Raw genomic sequence first — 18666 nt, 5'->3', positions numbered from 1 at the left:
GGAAACATAAAATGATCAGTCAGAGTTATAAGAACACCAGTAAAGCTGTGCCAAAATGAAGAGGTATGTCAAAAATAAGAACTGATAAGTGAGTAACAAGTTTACATTTGATGTACATGAGACAGTAATTTGAGTAGGACTGTGAACACAAAATATGGATTATATTAGCATGGTGAATGAGTGAATGGGAGGTAAGGCACTGGATGCTGCATTTTAAAGAAAATGTGCAGTACTTAGCATTTTAGGCCTTGAGGATGTATCTATTGAATGATGTAGCATTGCACATTTGTAGGCAGAAGTCAAGTTGCCAGTAGAAAAGAAAATACTAAAGAAGCAAAAGAAGAGTAGGTGGGATTGAAAAATTGGGAAATAAAAATCTCCTTCAGAAGTCTAGGGAATGAAAGTATTTTTTCCTAGTATACCATATTTATTTACTATTATGTATTTTAGCAATTCATCTAATATTTTTTCTATCCAATCAGCCCTTAGTGTATGTAATAACAAAACGGTTTCTATTTCTGCTTCCAATTATTTTTCTTCCAATTTTTTCTGCTTTTCTTCTTGATTTTCATGTTGATTTCTTTACTAAGGTATTTCTTAATACACAAGTGATTCCTCACTTTTTACATGTTGCTTCTTTTAAATAGGCCACCATTTTCAGTGTTTTCTATTATTGTTTTTAGGTACAAAAAAGATTAAGTACTGCATCAGAAGCAAAGATGAAGAAAAATTAGCAACAGCAACAGCAACAGCAGTCACATCACCTGCTGTGAGGGAATAACCAATAGGGAATGGTATAAAAAGTATGAGAGTTTATTTGCAGGATCATATTGCCTAGTTTCACAAAGGAAGATGAGCCAGAGCTATATTTTTAGTCATGGATTTCACCCTACCAAGGCTCAAGGAAACTTTGAGGTCAAATCTGTATTTTTGCATTGCTATCTGACAATTGTCATATATTTCAGTCATACTTTTCCATTTCTGAAATGGTATCTGAGGAAAAGAGTCTTTTTCTTTTCTGAGTAATATAACAAAATTCTCTGTGTTTTAGTTGCTATTATTCCTATTTTGTATGCATTTTCTTTCATATTTATCTTTGTAGTTAGAATACCCATCATCCTCCTTTCTTTTTTGATTTTCTAATATAGTCTCTGTGCATAATATTAGCAAAAGTAAATAACTTACCAAGAGGTAGATTTTTACACAGTCTAATTAAGAATTTTCTCACAATTTAAGCAGTCAGACAAATAAGATGAAAAGACAAATAATGTGTAAGTAATTATCTGTAACTAACACTAAGAAATGGAGTGTCATTCATAAAATAGGAAAGAAACAGTGTTCCTGGAGCTAAGAGCATATGGTCTGGAGTAAGGTTTTAGAACTCTGGAAAGGTAGATGTTATTGTATTGCTTACGGGGAATGACAGAATCAATCCCTCAGAAAAATCACTTTAATGATTAAATGGAGGATGGATTTGAGTGAGGAGAGAATAGAAAGATTCAACATTTCGGCCCAACATTTCCTTGAAAAATACCTGTATCTTATAATTACTCAGCCCCATAACCAAGCTATAGCTCTGCTAATGAATTTCCTAAGGGCAGTATTTATGTCCTTATTCCTTAGTGTATAGATGAAGGGGTTCAACATGGGGGTGACCACAGTATACATTGCTGAGGCAACTGTGCTCCTCCAAGAAGACTGGGTAGCTGATGAGCTAAAATATACTCCAAGTCCTGTGCCATAGAATAAGGAAACTACACAGAGATGAGATCCACAGGTAGAAAAGGCTTTATACTTACCCTGAGTGGATGGAATTGTCAAAATTGAAGAACAGATCTGACTATAGGAGTAAAGGATCCCCATGAGGGGGACAATGCATAGCAGTACAAATAAGATATACATCAAAGCATAATTGATGAGTGTGTCAGAGCAAGAGAGTTTCAGAATCTCAGTAAGATCACAAAAAAAATGCTGAATGTTATGGTCTTTACAGAGGGTGAGACATGTTACCATCAGACAGTGAAGAAGGGAGTCTAGAAAGCTTATTATCCAGGAGAGCAGCACCATCAGACCACAGAGCTGAGGGTTCATGATGGTTGTATAGCGTAGAGGGTAACAGATAGCTACAAAACGGTCATAAGCCATTGCAGTGAGGAGAAAATTGTCTAAATCGACAAAAGTCATAAAGAAATACATCTGGGAAAGACATTCAGGATAGGATATTGCCTTGTTTCCTGTCAAGATGCTCACCAACATCTTGGGGACTGTGGTGGACACAACACAGAAATCAGAAAGGGACAAGTTGAAAAGAAAGAAGTACATGGGTGTGTGGAGGTGAGAGTCAGAGGCAATGGCCAACATTATAAGTAGATTTCCCACAACAGTGACCAAATACATGGCTAAAAATAACCCAAATAGTAACCCCTGCTGATCTGGTTTCTCAGAAAATCTCAGGAGGATGAATTCATTGAATTGTGTTTGATTTCCTGCTAGCATGAGGCTGAATTTTCTGCTGGAAATGAGAAATGAAAAGAACATGACATCAAAATACAAGTTACCCTTGTTTATAAAATGGAAAGAATTATAACTGTCCAGGTTCTAACTTACAATTTCATGGTTTTGTCCCTGCCTCTGCCACAATTACCTTTTTGATCTTGAACAAGTTAATATTTCCACATTCAAGTTCAGTTGAGTTCAAGATTAAGGACTTGGACCTAATGATTTTAAAGTTACCTTCTAATTCAGATAATCCATGAAACATGAATAACCACTTTTAAAAATGAACATCTGATGAATACCATCTCAAATATTCTTCAAGCATCAATGATCCTTAAAACCTGGAATAAAGAATGAATTCTTATGCACCAAATATTACCATTCTTGCAGATAACAGCAGAGAGAAAAGACAGTGATCTGGCATGAATGAAACTTTTATCAGTCCATTCTTCAACCAAATTCATAAAATCACTTAGAAATTGAAGGGATGTCATACTAAAGTATATCCCACAAAAAAAAAATCCTGGCACAAAAACACATATGGCAATTGGGCATTTTGCCTTTCCTTGGAGACCTCAATGTAAAGAAAAGCTTTTAGTTATCTGAGAGTGCCAATTCCACTCTGGGTTTGCTTTCACTTTCTTGCTATTGAGTCAGAATATGACTTTTTAACTTAAATCCAGTGCACTCATTTTTAACCTCTGATTCTTGGCAGAATTAATCTCTTTTCTTTTGCATATAACATTCCTTTAAATATGTGAAGACAGGGACAGTTAGGTGGTGCAGTGGATAGAGCACTGGCCCTGGAGTCAGAAGGCCCTGAGTTCAAATCCAGCCTCAGACACTTAATAATTACCTAACTGTATGACCTTGGGCAAGCCATTTAACTTTATTGCCTTGCAAAAACAAGAACAAAATAACTATGTGATGACAATCCATATTTTTCCTTTAGGCTAAGTAATGCTAGTTCCTTCAGTTGACCTACATAGGAACCTCACCACCCTGGTTACTATCCGTTGCATCCTCTTCAGATTATCAATGTCCTTTACAAGTTGTGGAATCCAGAAATAAACAGAAAATTTCAGATGAGGTCTGACTTTGATCAATAGCAAGGACATGATCTCCTCCTTTTTTTAGGAAACTATTTCTCCCTTAATTTGATTAATTTTTCTTTATGTTATGTTATTTTGTCTGCTATATCCCAATCGACTCAAATGAGTTTACAATCCACTGGAAACCTCCAGATCTCTTTCAAATGAATCATTGTCTCTGTGTTAGGATAAGTTGTTTTATGGGTTTTGTGTGCTTTTACCTTTTTTGTATGCTATATCTACACAAATCTTGTAGTGGATGGGATCAACCTTAGAATATTTAGTGAACTTGTGTTTCTAAGTTTCCCTTGAAATAACAGAAGACTATATACATACATACATATATAATATAATATATATATAATATATATGAAAAGGCAAGTTTCTGTGATACTTCATCAGCCTAGAAAAGGTTTTAAGAGTTCCAAGCAATAACACTTTCCAATTCTGATTCCTAGTCCCTCAAAAAGAAATATTTATTTTCTAAAGCCAAATTTTTACTTTCTTTCATATGATGCTTATGGTTTAGAAGAGAAAATCAAAGCAACCACTGAAAAACATGGCCCACACCAACAATATTATGAATGCAAGATGATTTCCCATTTAAATGGAACTATGCAGTATAGGAAGTTGTTTCTAAAGAGAATGAAGTCAAGTCAAAGACTTTAAGGTAAAGTTAATATGTTCAATGAGTTTCAAGACTATTTGGTGTGGTTTCTATATTAGCAAGAATAATCAGGAACAGTCTGAGTAAAAGAGAGAAGTTCTGAAAGACTAATTTCTTTAAAAATTCGAGAAGCACTGAATCTCAGAATTAAAAGCACATACTGAGTTCTTTCAACAAAATTTGGCAGGCAATATGCCCTTGTTAAATATTTATTATGTGCTAGACACTTTGCTAAGAACTAAGGATATAAAATCAAGAAATAAGAGGGTTAACCTGGAAGATGGATGGTACCAGCAAAAAGGAATGGTGACAGCCTAGAAACTAGCTGGCTCAGATAGGAGGAAAATGAAGACTGATTCACCTACGATCATACCCCACATGGGGAATTTCCAAAGGAACTCATCTATTGCAAAAGAAAGGGGCTATAGGGAATTGATCCTTGAGGGTCAGAAGATTCGGGGCATTGAGTCATACTTTGAAATCCAACAAATCAATAATAATCAGGGAGGGTGATAATAGGGCCATATTTTTCGAGATGATGTCATTATCCAGTTCTTGTTTGAAGACTTCCCATGAACAGGAATCTACCACATCAAGATCTAGGTCATTCTCCTTTTGTAAAGTTCTAATTGTAAAAAAACCCTTTATTTTTCAAATAAATTCAAATTTCTAAATCCAAATTTGTCTTTTTTTCTATGCCCTCTCTAAGCTAGGGAAAACATACTTAGTATCTCTTGCTAATCCTTCAGATATTTAAATATAGCTACCACTCAGGATGAAGTAGGAGCATTATACATATCTATTATAGTTAGATTCCTTGTAGTCCAAAAGAGAGGCTATGTGAAGATATGATTAAAAAAAGGAGTTTCTAACTCATTTTAAGGTTGAAGGTGGTGGTGGTAGTAGCAAAACTAGGCTATGTTGGAGCTGATGGTCCATAAGAGGGAAGAGTAACTCAGAAAATATCCAAGCCAAAGCGTTTTTGTGCTAATTCATTCATACCTTATCCTCTGCTAAATTCTTCAGGTGTTTTTCACATGGGTTAAATATACTCTTGGATTATTCTTCTAATTCACACTCAGACTAGCAACTGGGTCCCTAAATGACAATTATCTTTACCCTGAGGCTTCTAGGGGGTCTTCTTGAGGTGTTTGAGCATGGTTTTCTAATACCTATAAACATCTAAACTTATAAACATATATACATTCCACCACTGCAATTCATCTATTGACTTTAAGTTGATTTGGGTTACTTAGTTCTAGCATACCATACCCTCTTTGTGTGCTTTGGGCCATGTATGTGAACTTGTTTATGAAGCCCAAATTTCTAAGTTAACAGAATTCTATGCATAAGGAGGTTTGGGGAAAACATTTCTCATTCATTCCTTCCCTCCACTTTCCCTTGCTAAAAAAATTCAAGTGGATTCCTTCCATGACTTTTCAACAGCTAATTCCCAACCTGATGCCACAGAAGGAAGAACTGAGCTTAAACATGAGTTATAGAAGAGTTGTAATGCTTAAGTAATCTGTACCATTTTATCTCTATTGCCTTAATTTATTAAACCTTGAAATATAATTTTTATATATCCATTAGAAAAGAAAAATTCAGAAATTATGATTTTTGGTTAATTTTTATTTTAAAGAAGTAAAATAAAGTTAAATTTCATTCAAAAACACAAAAGAATAAGTTTCCACAAAGAGCTGTTTATATAGCTTGTATGGTTGGCATAAAAATAGCACAACTTTCTAAAAGAAAAGAAAAGAATATTAGTGATATACTCTCCCATAAGTAGAGATCATCCAGGGGAAACCTGAATGAAATTTAGAGAGTGTGTGTTACAAAATGGTAGCGCAGCTTGTGGAAGTCCTTTTCCTACAGGTATTTTTCTCTTCATAAAAGCCTCATGAATTTTCTTTTAGGCATGGTATAATTTTCACATGCTTTTCTTAAAGTCATAATACTTGATTATTAGGAAATTTTTCCTTCCATTATGCCTAATAACTAATTTTTTTGAAATTCCCCTGCATTATCCCTAGTCTTGTTTGCTGAGATCATTAAAACACAGCTAATCTTTATAATGACATCACTTTAAATCCTAGAAAGCAGGTGTCTACCCCCTACCCCATTATGATATCACATATCCAATCCTACCAGTTCCTTAAAATCCTTCTATCTTTAGTTTGGACTCCCCTCCCCATGTCTCTAATTCTCACACCAGCCTTCTCCATTTCCTTGGAGGCAGACAAATGCTGTAATTACTTGACAATTTGTGAGAATCTCAGGGTCCCAATACAGTTGCACTCTAAAGCATCAAACAACCTGGTACCAAACACGTTCTGGATATTACTCATAGTAGAATTCAAGAAATACAAGTATTTTGGATTTGTTTAGCTATGTCTCTGTTGTAAATATGTTTAGTAAAAGTCTGAGCATGCAGAGGAATGAGGACAGGAATAGAAGGTAGAAAGGAAGAAGAGATAGGAGAGGGGCAAGATGAACATAATAGGATCAGAAATAATGGCATCAGAATTTCATATCATCTCATCTATCTCCTATTGAAAACAAAGAGAATGAAAATAGATCAACAAGATGAGGTAGATAAGATGACAAAAATCAATAAAAATTACATTAGAACAGTATATAGAGGCCAATAGGAAATGACAATAGGGAGGTAAAAAGATAACTGTTCCAGCTGAGTATAGGAAATCCTGAGGAATGTGCATAGACATTGTAGTGATGGTTCAGCAATCATCCAATGACTTTAAAATGCTAAACAAGTTGTCATTAAGACTGACATAGAGGTCAGCTAGGTGGAATAGTGGATACAACACCAGCCTTGGAATCAGGAAGATATAAGTTCAAATCTGGCCTCAAACACTTAATTACCTGTGTGACCTTGGGCACATCATTTAACCCCATAGCCTTGACAAAAATGAAGTAAATAAAAACACTGACACAAATAGGACTAGAACCCATGCTGTTGGACTCAGTCTTCTTAATGTATCACACTTAAATCTAGAAGTCAATAGTAATGTATACAAAAGCAACAATATTTTGTTTTGTTTTGTTTTCATCTCCAGAGCAACTGGATATTCTTTTTTTTTCTTTTTTTTTAGGGTTTTTTTTGGCAAGGCAATGGGATTAAGTGGCTTGCCTAAGGCCACACAGCTAGGTAAATATTAAGTGTCTGAGGCTGGATTTGAACTCAGGTACTCCCGACTCCAGGGCGGTGCTCTATCCATTGTGACATCTAGCTGCCCCCAACTGGATATTCTTGCTCAGACTTGGTTCTATTTGACTTTCCCCAACCACATAGGGTCTGTACTTGGGTGTTCATCAAATAGTTCTTCCTGACAGTTAAACTCACAATTTTCCTTACTGCTTTCATTATCATTGAAAAGCATTTTTATTTATTGAGGCAAGAAGCAGTACTATCCCTGCTCTCATGCAAAGTAACTGAACCTGAGCTGTCCATTGAATGACTACACTGTCAATCAGAGATCTCTGAAATCAGGTAAAGTAGGAGTAATCTACTTTTTGTATGGAAAGAGCATTACCATGTCCAGTACCTAGTATTTGTGAAGAGTGATATGTCTCTTTACTAGACATTATATTGGTGTAACTAAGACTTACCTCTGGTAAAGATGGTCCTTAGTGTTTGAACTGTACTTGACTCAGATAGACTGAGTTAAAATGAACACATTACTCTGCTATTATGAAAAAAAAAATTAAAAAAAATTTCTGAAATGATTTACAGTCACTAAGAAGTTCTATAAAGGAGAAATCATTTGACTCCTACAAAATACACCAAAAAGTCAAATAGACAGTTCTGAGGATCTAAGAGGCAAAGTGATTGGATCCTATTTCTAGTTAATAGCAAAGATGAAACTTGAACTCAGAGTATAAAGTTTATTCACTTACCTTTGATTTTCCTCCAAACTTGGTCCTAGACTTAACTCTAGGTTTTGAAATAGAATCTGGAATAGGCTAATTTTCCTGCTATATGAAATGCATTAGACTATGATCTTGCACTATCTTGTGATTGGGAAAATCTCTTTTCAGTTCTGAGCAACACTTAGCTATTTCTCTTTTTTTTCTTATTTCCCACCTCTTTTTCCCTCACTTCGTTCACAAAGTTTTCATCTCCAATCACTTCCTGAACATGGCCAAGGGGTAAGGTGTGACTGACTGTCTGTAGAAAGGGAAGACCTGGAAAGCAGAAACTCTGGGTCCTAGAAAACCTGGAAAGTTTGTGGTAGTTGGTGTGATATCTTTGGAGGCACAAGCTGACTCCCACTTAGCCTGAGAAAGTTGGTATGTGGTCCTGTGAGTTACAGGAAGAATATATTTTAGTGCCTAAGAAACTTAATCCCCAAACTCTTCATTAGAAAAATCATATAATTGGATTTCCATTCCCTCTGCAGTTGAGCTCCCTTGAGGAAGGAAACTATGGCACAAATCTTCATAACAATGAAAACTGTTTAACTTTGCCCTGGGAAGTTACCAAACTCTGGAAATCTTGAGTAGGAAGTAACCTAAGGATCCCCAGTTCAGTTTGAATTATCTAGTGTGTTTTCAATTAGAATTCCACTGTTTCCCAATACTACTGTTGTAGTTCTTTAATTGGAAGAAAGTTTTTGCTTTAGTTGAGCCACAATAAGCCTCTTTGTGGATTTACCTCATTGCTCACTGGACCAACTGAAGTCTTTTTCTTCTTCAGGACCAGCATTGGTTTATTGGTCCTCAAATACATCTTTATAACTTTTCTTCCCAACCCAAGTCCAACACCAGGCATTAACTTTTTTCATGTTTTTCAAGGCAATGAGGTTAAGTGGCTTGCCCAAGGCCACACAGCTAGGCAATTATTAAGTGTCTGAGGCCACATTTGAACTCAGGTACTCCTGACTCCAGGGCTGGTGCTCTATCCATTATACCACCTAGCCAACCCCCAGGCATTAATTCTTATTAAATTCCATCTAATTTCACCTAATTAGATTAGCAAAGCATATTGCTATATCAGCAATCCTTAAAGTATCTTTCCATCCCTGAGAGTGTCTTAATAATACAATGTTAACGTTCTTTTAAAAGAATACTTAAATGTTTCATTTAAAGCACAAAACTGAACATAAGCTCAACTAACCAGATTTGCTTGATAACTCTGAATCATTTCATTTCAATTAACAATTCATTATTAATTTTTAGTGATTCTAAGCATCATTAGAAAGAGTACGATGCAGTGCATAGAGGGCTGAATTTTGATTTAAAAGATTTAGATTTGCATACATCCTTTGATTCTTATAATTAACTTTGTATCTCAAGGAATTCATTTACTCTATCAGAGTCTCAAATTCTTGAACTATAACATGTTGATATGGTTTTTGGGAGGATCCAACAAATCTGCATATACATATTTGAGTGTAATTTTTATTATTATTTTTCTATCATTTTGTGAGACCCCGAGTCACCAAAATGTAGGTACTTGATCTAATTCTGGGTGCTGATACCCCAAATATAATTTTTTAACTTGACTTTTAATTCCTTAGCCTTAGAATTTATTCCTGAGAAAAATTCAAAATTAAATTTAGATGTTATTTATTTCTGGAATTCCCTAAAAGTGAACTCAATATTCTATACAAACTATCCAGGTAGTAAATTATAATGCTTTATGAAACAACCTTTATTTCATCCCATGGTAAATACAAGGTCTTCCAGAAGCCTATGGACAGACAGTGAAAACATATGAAATATTCAAACCATTTGGGCTCTCTCCTATCTCCAAAATTATTCAGTTCAAGCAATCTTTTTTTCCCCTTTCAATTTATGAACTCTCAAGCTCAGGCTTATCCTTGAGCTATCCTTGCTCTAGGAAATCTGCCCTCTCTGGCTAGAAAATCAGATTTTGGGACCACATTGGCTAGAAATCCAAAATCCATTGTCTTCTTCACAAGAGTTTGGAAATAACAGATATTGTTCATGAACTATTCTTCTGGCTATTCTGTTAAATATATATTAGTTTCCACCACATGCATTTTGGGAACTTGATTAATGCCATATATGCTTCCATCCTTTGGAGAAAATCAGGTTAATCTCAAGAGTTCTGTTTTGTGCTGAGAAATCTGTGGATGAAGGCATTTAATTACTATAACAACTATTAGCAATTGCCAAGGGCCTTGGGTGAGCCTGTATTCAGGCTGAAATTTTATTTCTCCAAAATCTAGGCCTGCTCTGATGTATACTAGTTCAATTTCTGAACAATGGAAAGATGAAACTGGCAAAAGGGAAAAAAGAAGAGACAAGAAAAAGGAAAAAGAAAAGAAAATAGAATCTTCAGTGCAAAGGAGTAGATTCTATGTTAATATCTGTCAATAGTTTATTTAATCTTTTAATATCTGTCTTTTAATGATTCTCAAAATTCTTCATATTCATCCTTTCTGGCAGTGTAGTAATATTCCATTATATTTATTTTTTCTTAATAGTATTTAATTTTATCATTTATGTAAAAATATTTTTCAGCATTCATTTTGTAAAATTTTAAGTTCCAAATTTTTCTTACTCTTTGTTCCTTTCCCAAGATGCTGAAAGCAATGTGATATAGGTTACACATGTACAATCACATTAAACATATTTTTACATTTTGTATGTTGTTAAAGAATAATAATAACAAAAGGGAAAATCATGAGAAAGAAAAAACAAAGGACAAAGGGAAAAGAAAATACAACACCATAGTTATTTCTCTGGATATGGATGATATTTTCCATTACAAGTCCATTACAAGGGGTGCTATAAGTATTTTCTACATATGTCCTTTCACCTTTTTTTATGATTTCTTTGAGAACAGATCTAGTAGTAGTATTGATGAATCAAAGGGTATATACACTTTTATTGTTCTGTGGGCATAATTCCAAATAGGTCTCTAGAATGGTTGGATAAATTCACAATTCCAACAATAATGCATTAACTCTTTCGTTGCTGAAAAAAAATTCCTTTCAACCAATGCTGAATATTTTTTACCAAAATTGGACCAAAATGTAAATTTCACAAGAGAATACTTTTGATTGCAATTTATATTAGTTTCTTCCTAACTGCCCTATAAATGAAACTAAAATAACTAAATAACAAATAAAACTTAAAAATATATATTTTAACTTAGCATCAATAATCCTAAAAATCATTCCATACAATGTTATATTTTTTCAGTATATGATAATGATGGAAGCAAGAATTTGCAACTTTGGCATTTTTTTCCCCAAGACATCATATCAGATGATTGGGACCCCAGATAAACTGTTGTAAATATAAATAGTCTCAAAGAAATAAGTTGTCTTGAAGCTGGTGCTGCAATTTACCATATCAGGAAAAGCCTAAAAGTGTCACTAAGTGTTGATGCAAGGGTAACCAGTTGAATACAATTAATGTAACTAGCAATGTCAACAGACTTCTGTGATTATGTAAGCATTGTTGTAACGTCATACCCCAACAGGTCAGCCATTACTCTCCTCTGGCACAAAGCACCTACTGTCAACTTCATTCTACTCCTGCACAAAAAGTGTTAATTGGCACATTATTCCTATATCCACTCCATCATTTATCATTTCCCTTTTATTAGCCAATCTGATAAGTATGAGGTGTTATCTCAGAGATTTTACTTTTTATTTCTTCAATCAATAATGGTTTCTAAAACATTGTATGCCCTAACAGCAACATAGGGGTGATGATCAATCTTGATGGACTTGCTCATTCCATCAGTGCAACAACCAGGGACAATTTTGAACTATCTGCAATGGAGAATACTATCTGTATCCAGAGAGAGAATTGTGGATTTTGAACAAAGACCAAAGACTATTACTTTTATTTAGGAAAAAATCCCATTATCATATTATGTAATTTTGCTATCTCTTATACTTTATTTTTCTTTCTTAAGGATATAATTTCTCTCTCATCACATTCAACTGAGATCAATGCATACCATAGATACAATGTAAAGACTAACAGAATGCATTCTGTGGGGGTAGAGAGAGGGAAGCAGGAATAGGGGGAAATTGTAAAAATCAAAATGAACAAAATCTTTCTAAAATTATTTCTAGAAATATTTCACATTCTTCTTCCATATTTTGGTTAACTGCTTTTTTCCCATTTAAAAAGAACATGTTACCCCCCTCCCCAGTTCTTTGTAAATATGTTTTTTTGGGGGCAAGTCAATGGGGTTAAGTGAGTGACTTGCCCAAGGTCTCACAACTAGGTAATTATTGAATGTCTGAGGCTCGATTTGAACTCAGGTTTTCCTGACTTCATGGCACGTGCTCTATCCACTGCATCACCTAGCTGCCCCCATTTCCTTAATATGAGCCGTGCTGCCATGAATATTTTGAAATGTATGGGATCTTTATTTGATTTATATACCCTTGAAAGAATTAACTTTCTTATGTAGTATTGTCATTTTTGTTATATTTGCATGCAGTTCAATAAGAATTTAATGTTCTTCTTGCTGTTTACATTCTTTATTGGATGTGGAGTTAAAATGGCAGAGTCAAGGTAGGGAAGAGTTGAGCTCTCCCCAAAACCCGTCCAAATACCTTTAAATTATGACTAATCAAATGAAGCAGAACCCACAAAAAGATGGAGCAAAACACTTTTAGAAGAATGCAGTAAAAAATAGAACAAAGCAAATTTTAAGCCACAGACAACTTAAAAGAGAAGGAGAAAATGTCTGTTGCCACAGGGTTGGAGAGGATCATGTAGTCGCACAAGTTGTACTGGCTTGGAACAGCCCCAGCAATCCAGGAACAAGCAGCAGGTTGACTGAATCGGTGGCAATAGTCGTCCCCTTACCATGTGTGGCCCAAGCATTCTGCCATACCTTCTTATTCTGTGACTCCCAAGTACTATTCCTGGTTGGTTTGGAACCAGGTTTGCACTGCTGAGACCTGTGCTGGAAGGTGTACCATTCTGATACTGATGTGACTGATTTTTCTCGCTGAACTTCCAAGTTGTCCCTGACAGACTCTGGGCAGAAAGTCCTGGGACCAAAAGGAGACCACAAAGGTCCCTTTTTATCACTGAGACAGACCTCTGTTGCCTCTTCCAGATTCGATTCTGGGCTGCAGTGTCAGGAAGAAGTGCAATAATCTAACAGAACATGATTTTGCAGGGGACTGGGAGGCATTCCTCACAGAAAGGAGGGCTTGTGATCACACACAGACCAGAGTATAGACCAGAAGATTAATGAATACCTCTTAGTAGATCTTATCACCTTTGAAGAACTGAAAACTTTCAGGTCCCTAGAAGTATATCTAAAAATAATAGCAAAACCCTCCAAACTTGATACAGCACTCCATGTACCCTCGAAGCATACCTTAAAGAGTGATAGGCTGGGGAAATGAGTAAACAACAGAAGGAAAAAAGCACCTGACCATAACAAGTTACTACATTGAAAAGGAATGTCAAAACATACACTTAGAAGATGCTAAGAAAGTCAAAGCTCCTGCATCCAAATCCAAGAAAAATATGAATTGGTCTCAGATCATGGAAGAGCTCAAAAAGGATCTTGAAAATCAGGTAAAGGAGGTAGAAGAAAAATTGGTACGAGAAATGAAAGTGAGGCCAGTTGTCTGTGACTCTCTGGCCCAGTCAACCCTGCTTGACTGTTCTTTTATCTCTGTCTCTCTCTTTACCTATCAGTTTCTTTTGGGTTTTAGTTTCTTTTAATAAATCTTTATTTTCTTTACACACCTACATTCCCTGAGTCAGAATTGTGATTCCTCACAGACAATAATCAAGCTCAAATTGGCAACATTTTTGGCAAGCTAGCCAGAAGAACTCTCTGCCCAGATCTGGGAAATTGGATCAAGTTCCATAGGTGAGAAGAACAGCCCTTATATGGACCTGCCCTGTGTTTTGTTCATATTGACCAGTCAAGGCAGTACTGATATGACCCCACATGATTTTTTAATCCTGAGAGGACTTCACTAGGAATACTAACTCTTAAGAGGGAATATGCCACTCAGTAAGATACCACCACAACTTATTTTAACCCCATTATTTCAAATAGGAGACCCCTGTGGCTTCTTCCCGGTTTGGGGAGGGGGGTGCTGGACAAATGACCATGTTTTCCTTAGACTAAACATATTTATCAATTCCAAGTCCTATTTCTTAAAGACATTAACTGGTCTGAGAAAGCCCTACCCTTGGGAGAGAAGGAGAAATGGACAATTTGGTTGAGAAGCCTAGTGGTCAAGTAAGAAAAAAAAATTGGGGGGGAGGAAGATAACATTTTCTGCGATTAAGAAATTCAGATTTCATCTTTTTTTATAAAGGGAAGATTTTATTTATTTTGAATTTTACAATTTTCCCCCTAATCTTGCTTCCCTCTCTCCACCCTCCACAAAACATAGTCTGTTAGTCTTTACATTGTTTCCATGGTATAAGCAAAGTATAAGTGATAGCAAAATTACATAATAATATAAAGTTGTTTTTTTGAATTAAAGGTAATGGTCTTTGGTCTTTGTTCAAACTCCACAATTCTTTCTCTGGATACAGATGCTATTCTCCATTGCAGATAACCCAAAACTGTGCCACATTATTGCATGAATAGAATGAACAAATCCATTAAGGTTGATCATCATCCCCATGTTGCTGTTAGGGTGTACAATATTCTTCTGGTTCTGCTCATCTCTCTCAGCATCAGTTCATGAAAATCCCTGCAGGCTTCCCTGAGTTTCCATCCCTCCTGGTTTCTAACAGAACAATAGTGTTCCATGACATGCATATACCATAGTTTGTTAAGCCATTCTCCAATTGAAGGACATTCATTTAATTTCCAATTCTTTGCCACCACAAACAGGGCTGATATGAATATTTTTGTACAAGTAATGTTTTATCCTTTTTTATAGCCTTTTCAGGATATAGACTCAGAAGTGCTATTATTGGATCAAAGGGTATACACATTTTTGTTGCCCTTTGGGCGCAAATCTAAATTGCTCTCCATAAAGGTTGGATGAGTTCACAGCTCCACCAACAATGTATTATTGTCCCAGATTTCCCACATCCCATCCAACATTGATCATTGTCCCTTCTGGTCATATTGGCCAGTCTGAGAGGTGTCAGGTGCTTTAATTTGTATTTCTCTAATAAGAAGTGATTTAGAGCAATTTTTCATATGACTATGGATCGCTTTGATTTCCTCATCTGTAAATTGTCTTTGCAGATCTGTTGACCATTTGTCAAGTGGGGAGTGGCTTGTTTTTTTTTTTAATTTGACTCAGTTCTGGAGAACAACCAGCTGGGCCAGGGACCTGATCTCCATACTTTCAGCACAGCCCTTTTCCCAGAACAAGCAATAAATCCCCCCACCCCCACCCACTCAGGGCAACAGAGTTAACTCAAAGGAGAGATTAACTCCCTCCCCCAGGGCCCAGCCCAGTGTTCAAGGTCAATTTAGACCCTGCTGCTGAGGACCTCAAACACTCCAGAGAAAGCAACCAGAACCCCTATTGGCTGGCCCCTGGAATTACTAAGCCAAGTGAACAAAGCCTCTAGGATTTTCAAAAGCAAACCTCTGAGAGCCAGCTTCCCACCCAATACAAGATCCTAGAAAGATGAAAAAAGGCCAGAGAAATGGGGCCCTATGGAGAAATGCTTAGTAGACATATTCTAACACAGAGAGATCTAGCACTGCTGAGGAGAATATGAATTGGTTCCCATCTCAGAAAGACTTCCTTGAAGAAATCAGGAAGGAGTTTACAAATCAATTGGAAAAATTGGGAAAAGAAACTCAGGCAAAAATTAACATGTTGCAAGAGAAGATTAAAATCTTGCAACAAGAAAACATACTTGGAAAATGCAAATGGACAAATACAAAATGAGAATAACTCTCTCAGAACTTCAATTGGACAAATGCAAAAAGAAAGTGATTCTCTCAAAACTACACTTGGATAAATGGAAAACTGCTTCAGAAATAAAACTGATCAACTGGAAAAGGAGTTCAAAAGATAAATGAAGAAAAATCTTCTCTAAAAAAAATGGAATCAGCAGAATCTAGTGACTTCATGAGACAACAAGTTTCTGTTCAACAAAACCAAAAGATTGATAAAATAGAAAAAAAGTATAAAATACCTCATTAGCTAAACCACTGACCTCAAGAACAGATCAAGATGGAAGAACCTGAGAATTATAGGCCTTCCTGAAAACACTAAAGAGAAAAAAAGTCTGGACTTAATATTGCAGGATTTAGTGAGGCTGATCAGGTTAGACCTTATTCTGTTATGTCTCATTCTTAAAAGTGTAACGACCTTCAAGTAGAAGATTGATGATGTTGCCATATGGTAGAAATTTTCCTATGTTCCTTTATAGGCAATTTAACCTTGTCTTGGTCTTAGGCCTACAGAAAAGAAATTCCTAGTAGCATCTATCAGTTCTCATATGAAAATGATTCAAGGCCTTTCCCCATTTTGCTTTCTCTTTTTGCCATGCTCTCCCATTTGTCACTGTCTATCTATCACTTCATGGCTCATCAGTTTAGTGCTGCTCTCAGGAGACCTTAGCAAAGTGCCTATCTTCTCACCAACATCTTGGCCAGAAATCTCTTCTTGAGATTCTGAGGAACAGGTTATTTCTTTTTTCACTTACTTCCCACTTCTTCTTTTCCTTGCTCCCTTCTCAACAATTATCTTTAATCACTTATGGACCTTCATCAAGGGAACAGGATTGACTAACTGTATCTGCTGAAAAGAAGGACAAAGAAGGCAGAACTCTGGTTCCCAGAAAAAAATGGAGTGTCAGGCAGTTTGATTTTTATCTCCTGGAGGCAGAAGCAGACTCCCTCCTGACCTGAGATAGCTGGTATTTGATCTTGTGAAAGTTCAGAAAGAATATCCCAAATGTCTCCTTAAATTATAATATAACTGTTTTCTTGATTCCTGCCTTCTTTGGGGCAGAAAATTAGGACAGAACATTTCCTGAGAAATAGAGCTTTCCTCCATTGCTTGTCAAGGTACCAAATTCTGTAGATCTTGAGCAAGAAGCGACCTCAGAGATTCTTAATGCCAATGTGAATCCTCTGCTTCTCAGGACAACACCTTCTACCGGTTTTGTTTTATTTGTAAGAAAAATGTTGCTTCTGCTTAACCAAAGTCATCTTTCTTGAACATTTACTGCATTTTGTCCTCATTTTATCTTTTGGAACCAAGTAGAATAAATTTAATTACTCTTCTACATGTGATAATTTCAAATAATAAAGAGAGCTATCATGTCCAACTTAAGAATTCTCCTTTTCAGGACCAACATCTCCACATCTTTTAATTAGTCCTCATATATATATTGCCTTTGCTATATTGCTTTCCCCACATTGTGCAAAAAAATTTTCATTTGTTTGGAACCACAGTCATCATCAGACATTTATTTCTATTAAGTTGCATCTATTTGATTTGGATCAGTTTTAGAGTTTGTCAATTATTAAAAACACACACACACACACACACAGTAACCTTAAATATATTCTTTTTTTTTCTGTTTGTAAGGCAAATGGGGTTGAGTGGCTTGCCCAAGGCCACACAGCCAGGTAATTATTAAGTGTCTCAGGTCGGATTTGAATTCAGGTACTCCTGACTCCAGGGCCGGTGCTCTATCTACTGTGCCACCTAGCTGCCCCCTTAAATATATTCTTAAAAGCTCAACATTGAACTTCAACTTAACTAATCTTAGTAACTCAACAAATTTTCTTGGTAACTCGATTGATTTTTATAATTATTTTAAAAATCTTTATTCTGCTTATTTATAAATTTGAATTTTTTTAAATAACTGTAAGGAACTAAAATTCAACCATTCCTGAGGAGCTAATATAATTTGATTAACAAAATGTGATAGTATATCATTCTTAAGAAATAGTTTTGATGTGTCATAGGCAATTGCACTTAAATCCATTCACTTCAATATATAAAGAATCAATAATCTTTTAGTCATTCTAAGTTTTTATTAGGAGTAGTATCTTGTGGACAGAGTGCTTAGTTTTGATTAGGAAATTTTTGGTCTGAATATTGCCTTAATATATCCTAGTTTTATATCTCTGGGCTAGTCAATCTATCAGATTCTCAATTTCTGAATCTATGAAATATTGATCGTAAACTACATTAAATGTTTTTTTGTGAGAATCAAATGAAATATTTGTTTCAGGGGAACTGATAACTTAATTTTGTATAAATATATATCTATTGTCATCTTTGATTCATATCTCTTACACTTATTTATTCCTCCTACATTTTCTGTCTTCATCATGGAATTAAAACTTCTAAGGAATGTATTTGAAGTTATTTGTTCTAAATAACTTTTTTTTAGGTTTTTGCAAGGCAAATGGGGTTAAGTGACTTGCCCAAGGCCACACAACTAGGTAATTATTAAGTGTCTGAGACCGGATTTGAA

The 18666-nt window shown here is 35.5% G+C and overlaps 1 protein-coding gene across 1 annotated transcript; it reads right to left on the bottom strand.

Moving 5' to 3' along the window:
* Nucleotides 1-1551: 1551 nt before the first annotated feature.
* Nucleotides 1552-2538, bottom strand: LOC141499516 (olfactory receptor 7D4-like). The gene has a single exon (XM_074202204.1). The coding sequence runs from the start codon at nt 2536-2538 to the stop codon at nt 1552-1554; it is 987 nt and encodes a 328-aa protein (XP_074058305.1).
* Between the last annotated feature and the right edge of the window lie 16128 nt (nt 2539-18666).

This window comes from Macrotis lagotis, chromosome X (genome assembly GCF_037893015.1).
Source record: "Macrotis lagotis isolate mMagLag1 chromosome X, bilby.v1.9.chrom.fasta, whole genome shotgun sequence".
Classification (NCBI taxonomy): domain Eukaryota; kingdom Metazoa; phylum Chordata; class Mammalia; order Peramelemorphia; family Peramelidae; genus Macrotis; species Macrotis lagotis.
The sequence above is the reverse complement of the archived record's forward strand: the minus strand, read 5'-3'. Positions and strand labels throughout refer to the sequence as shown.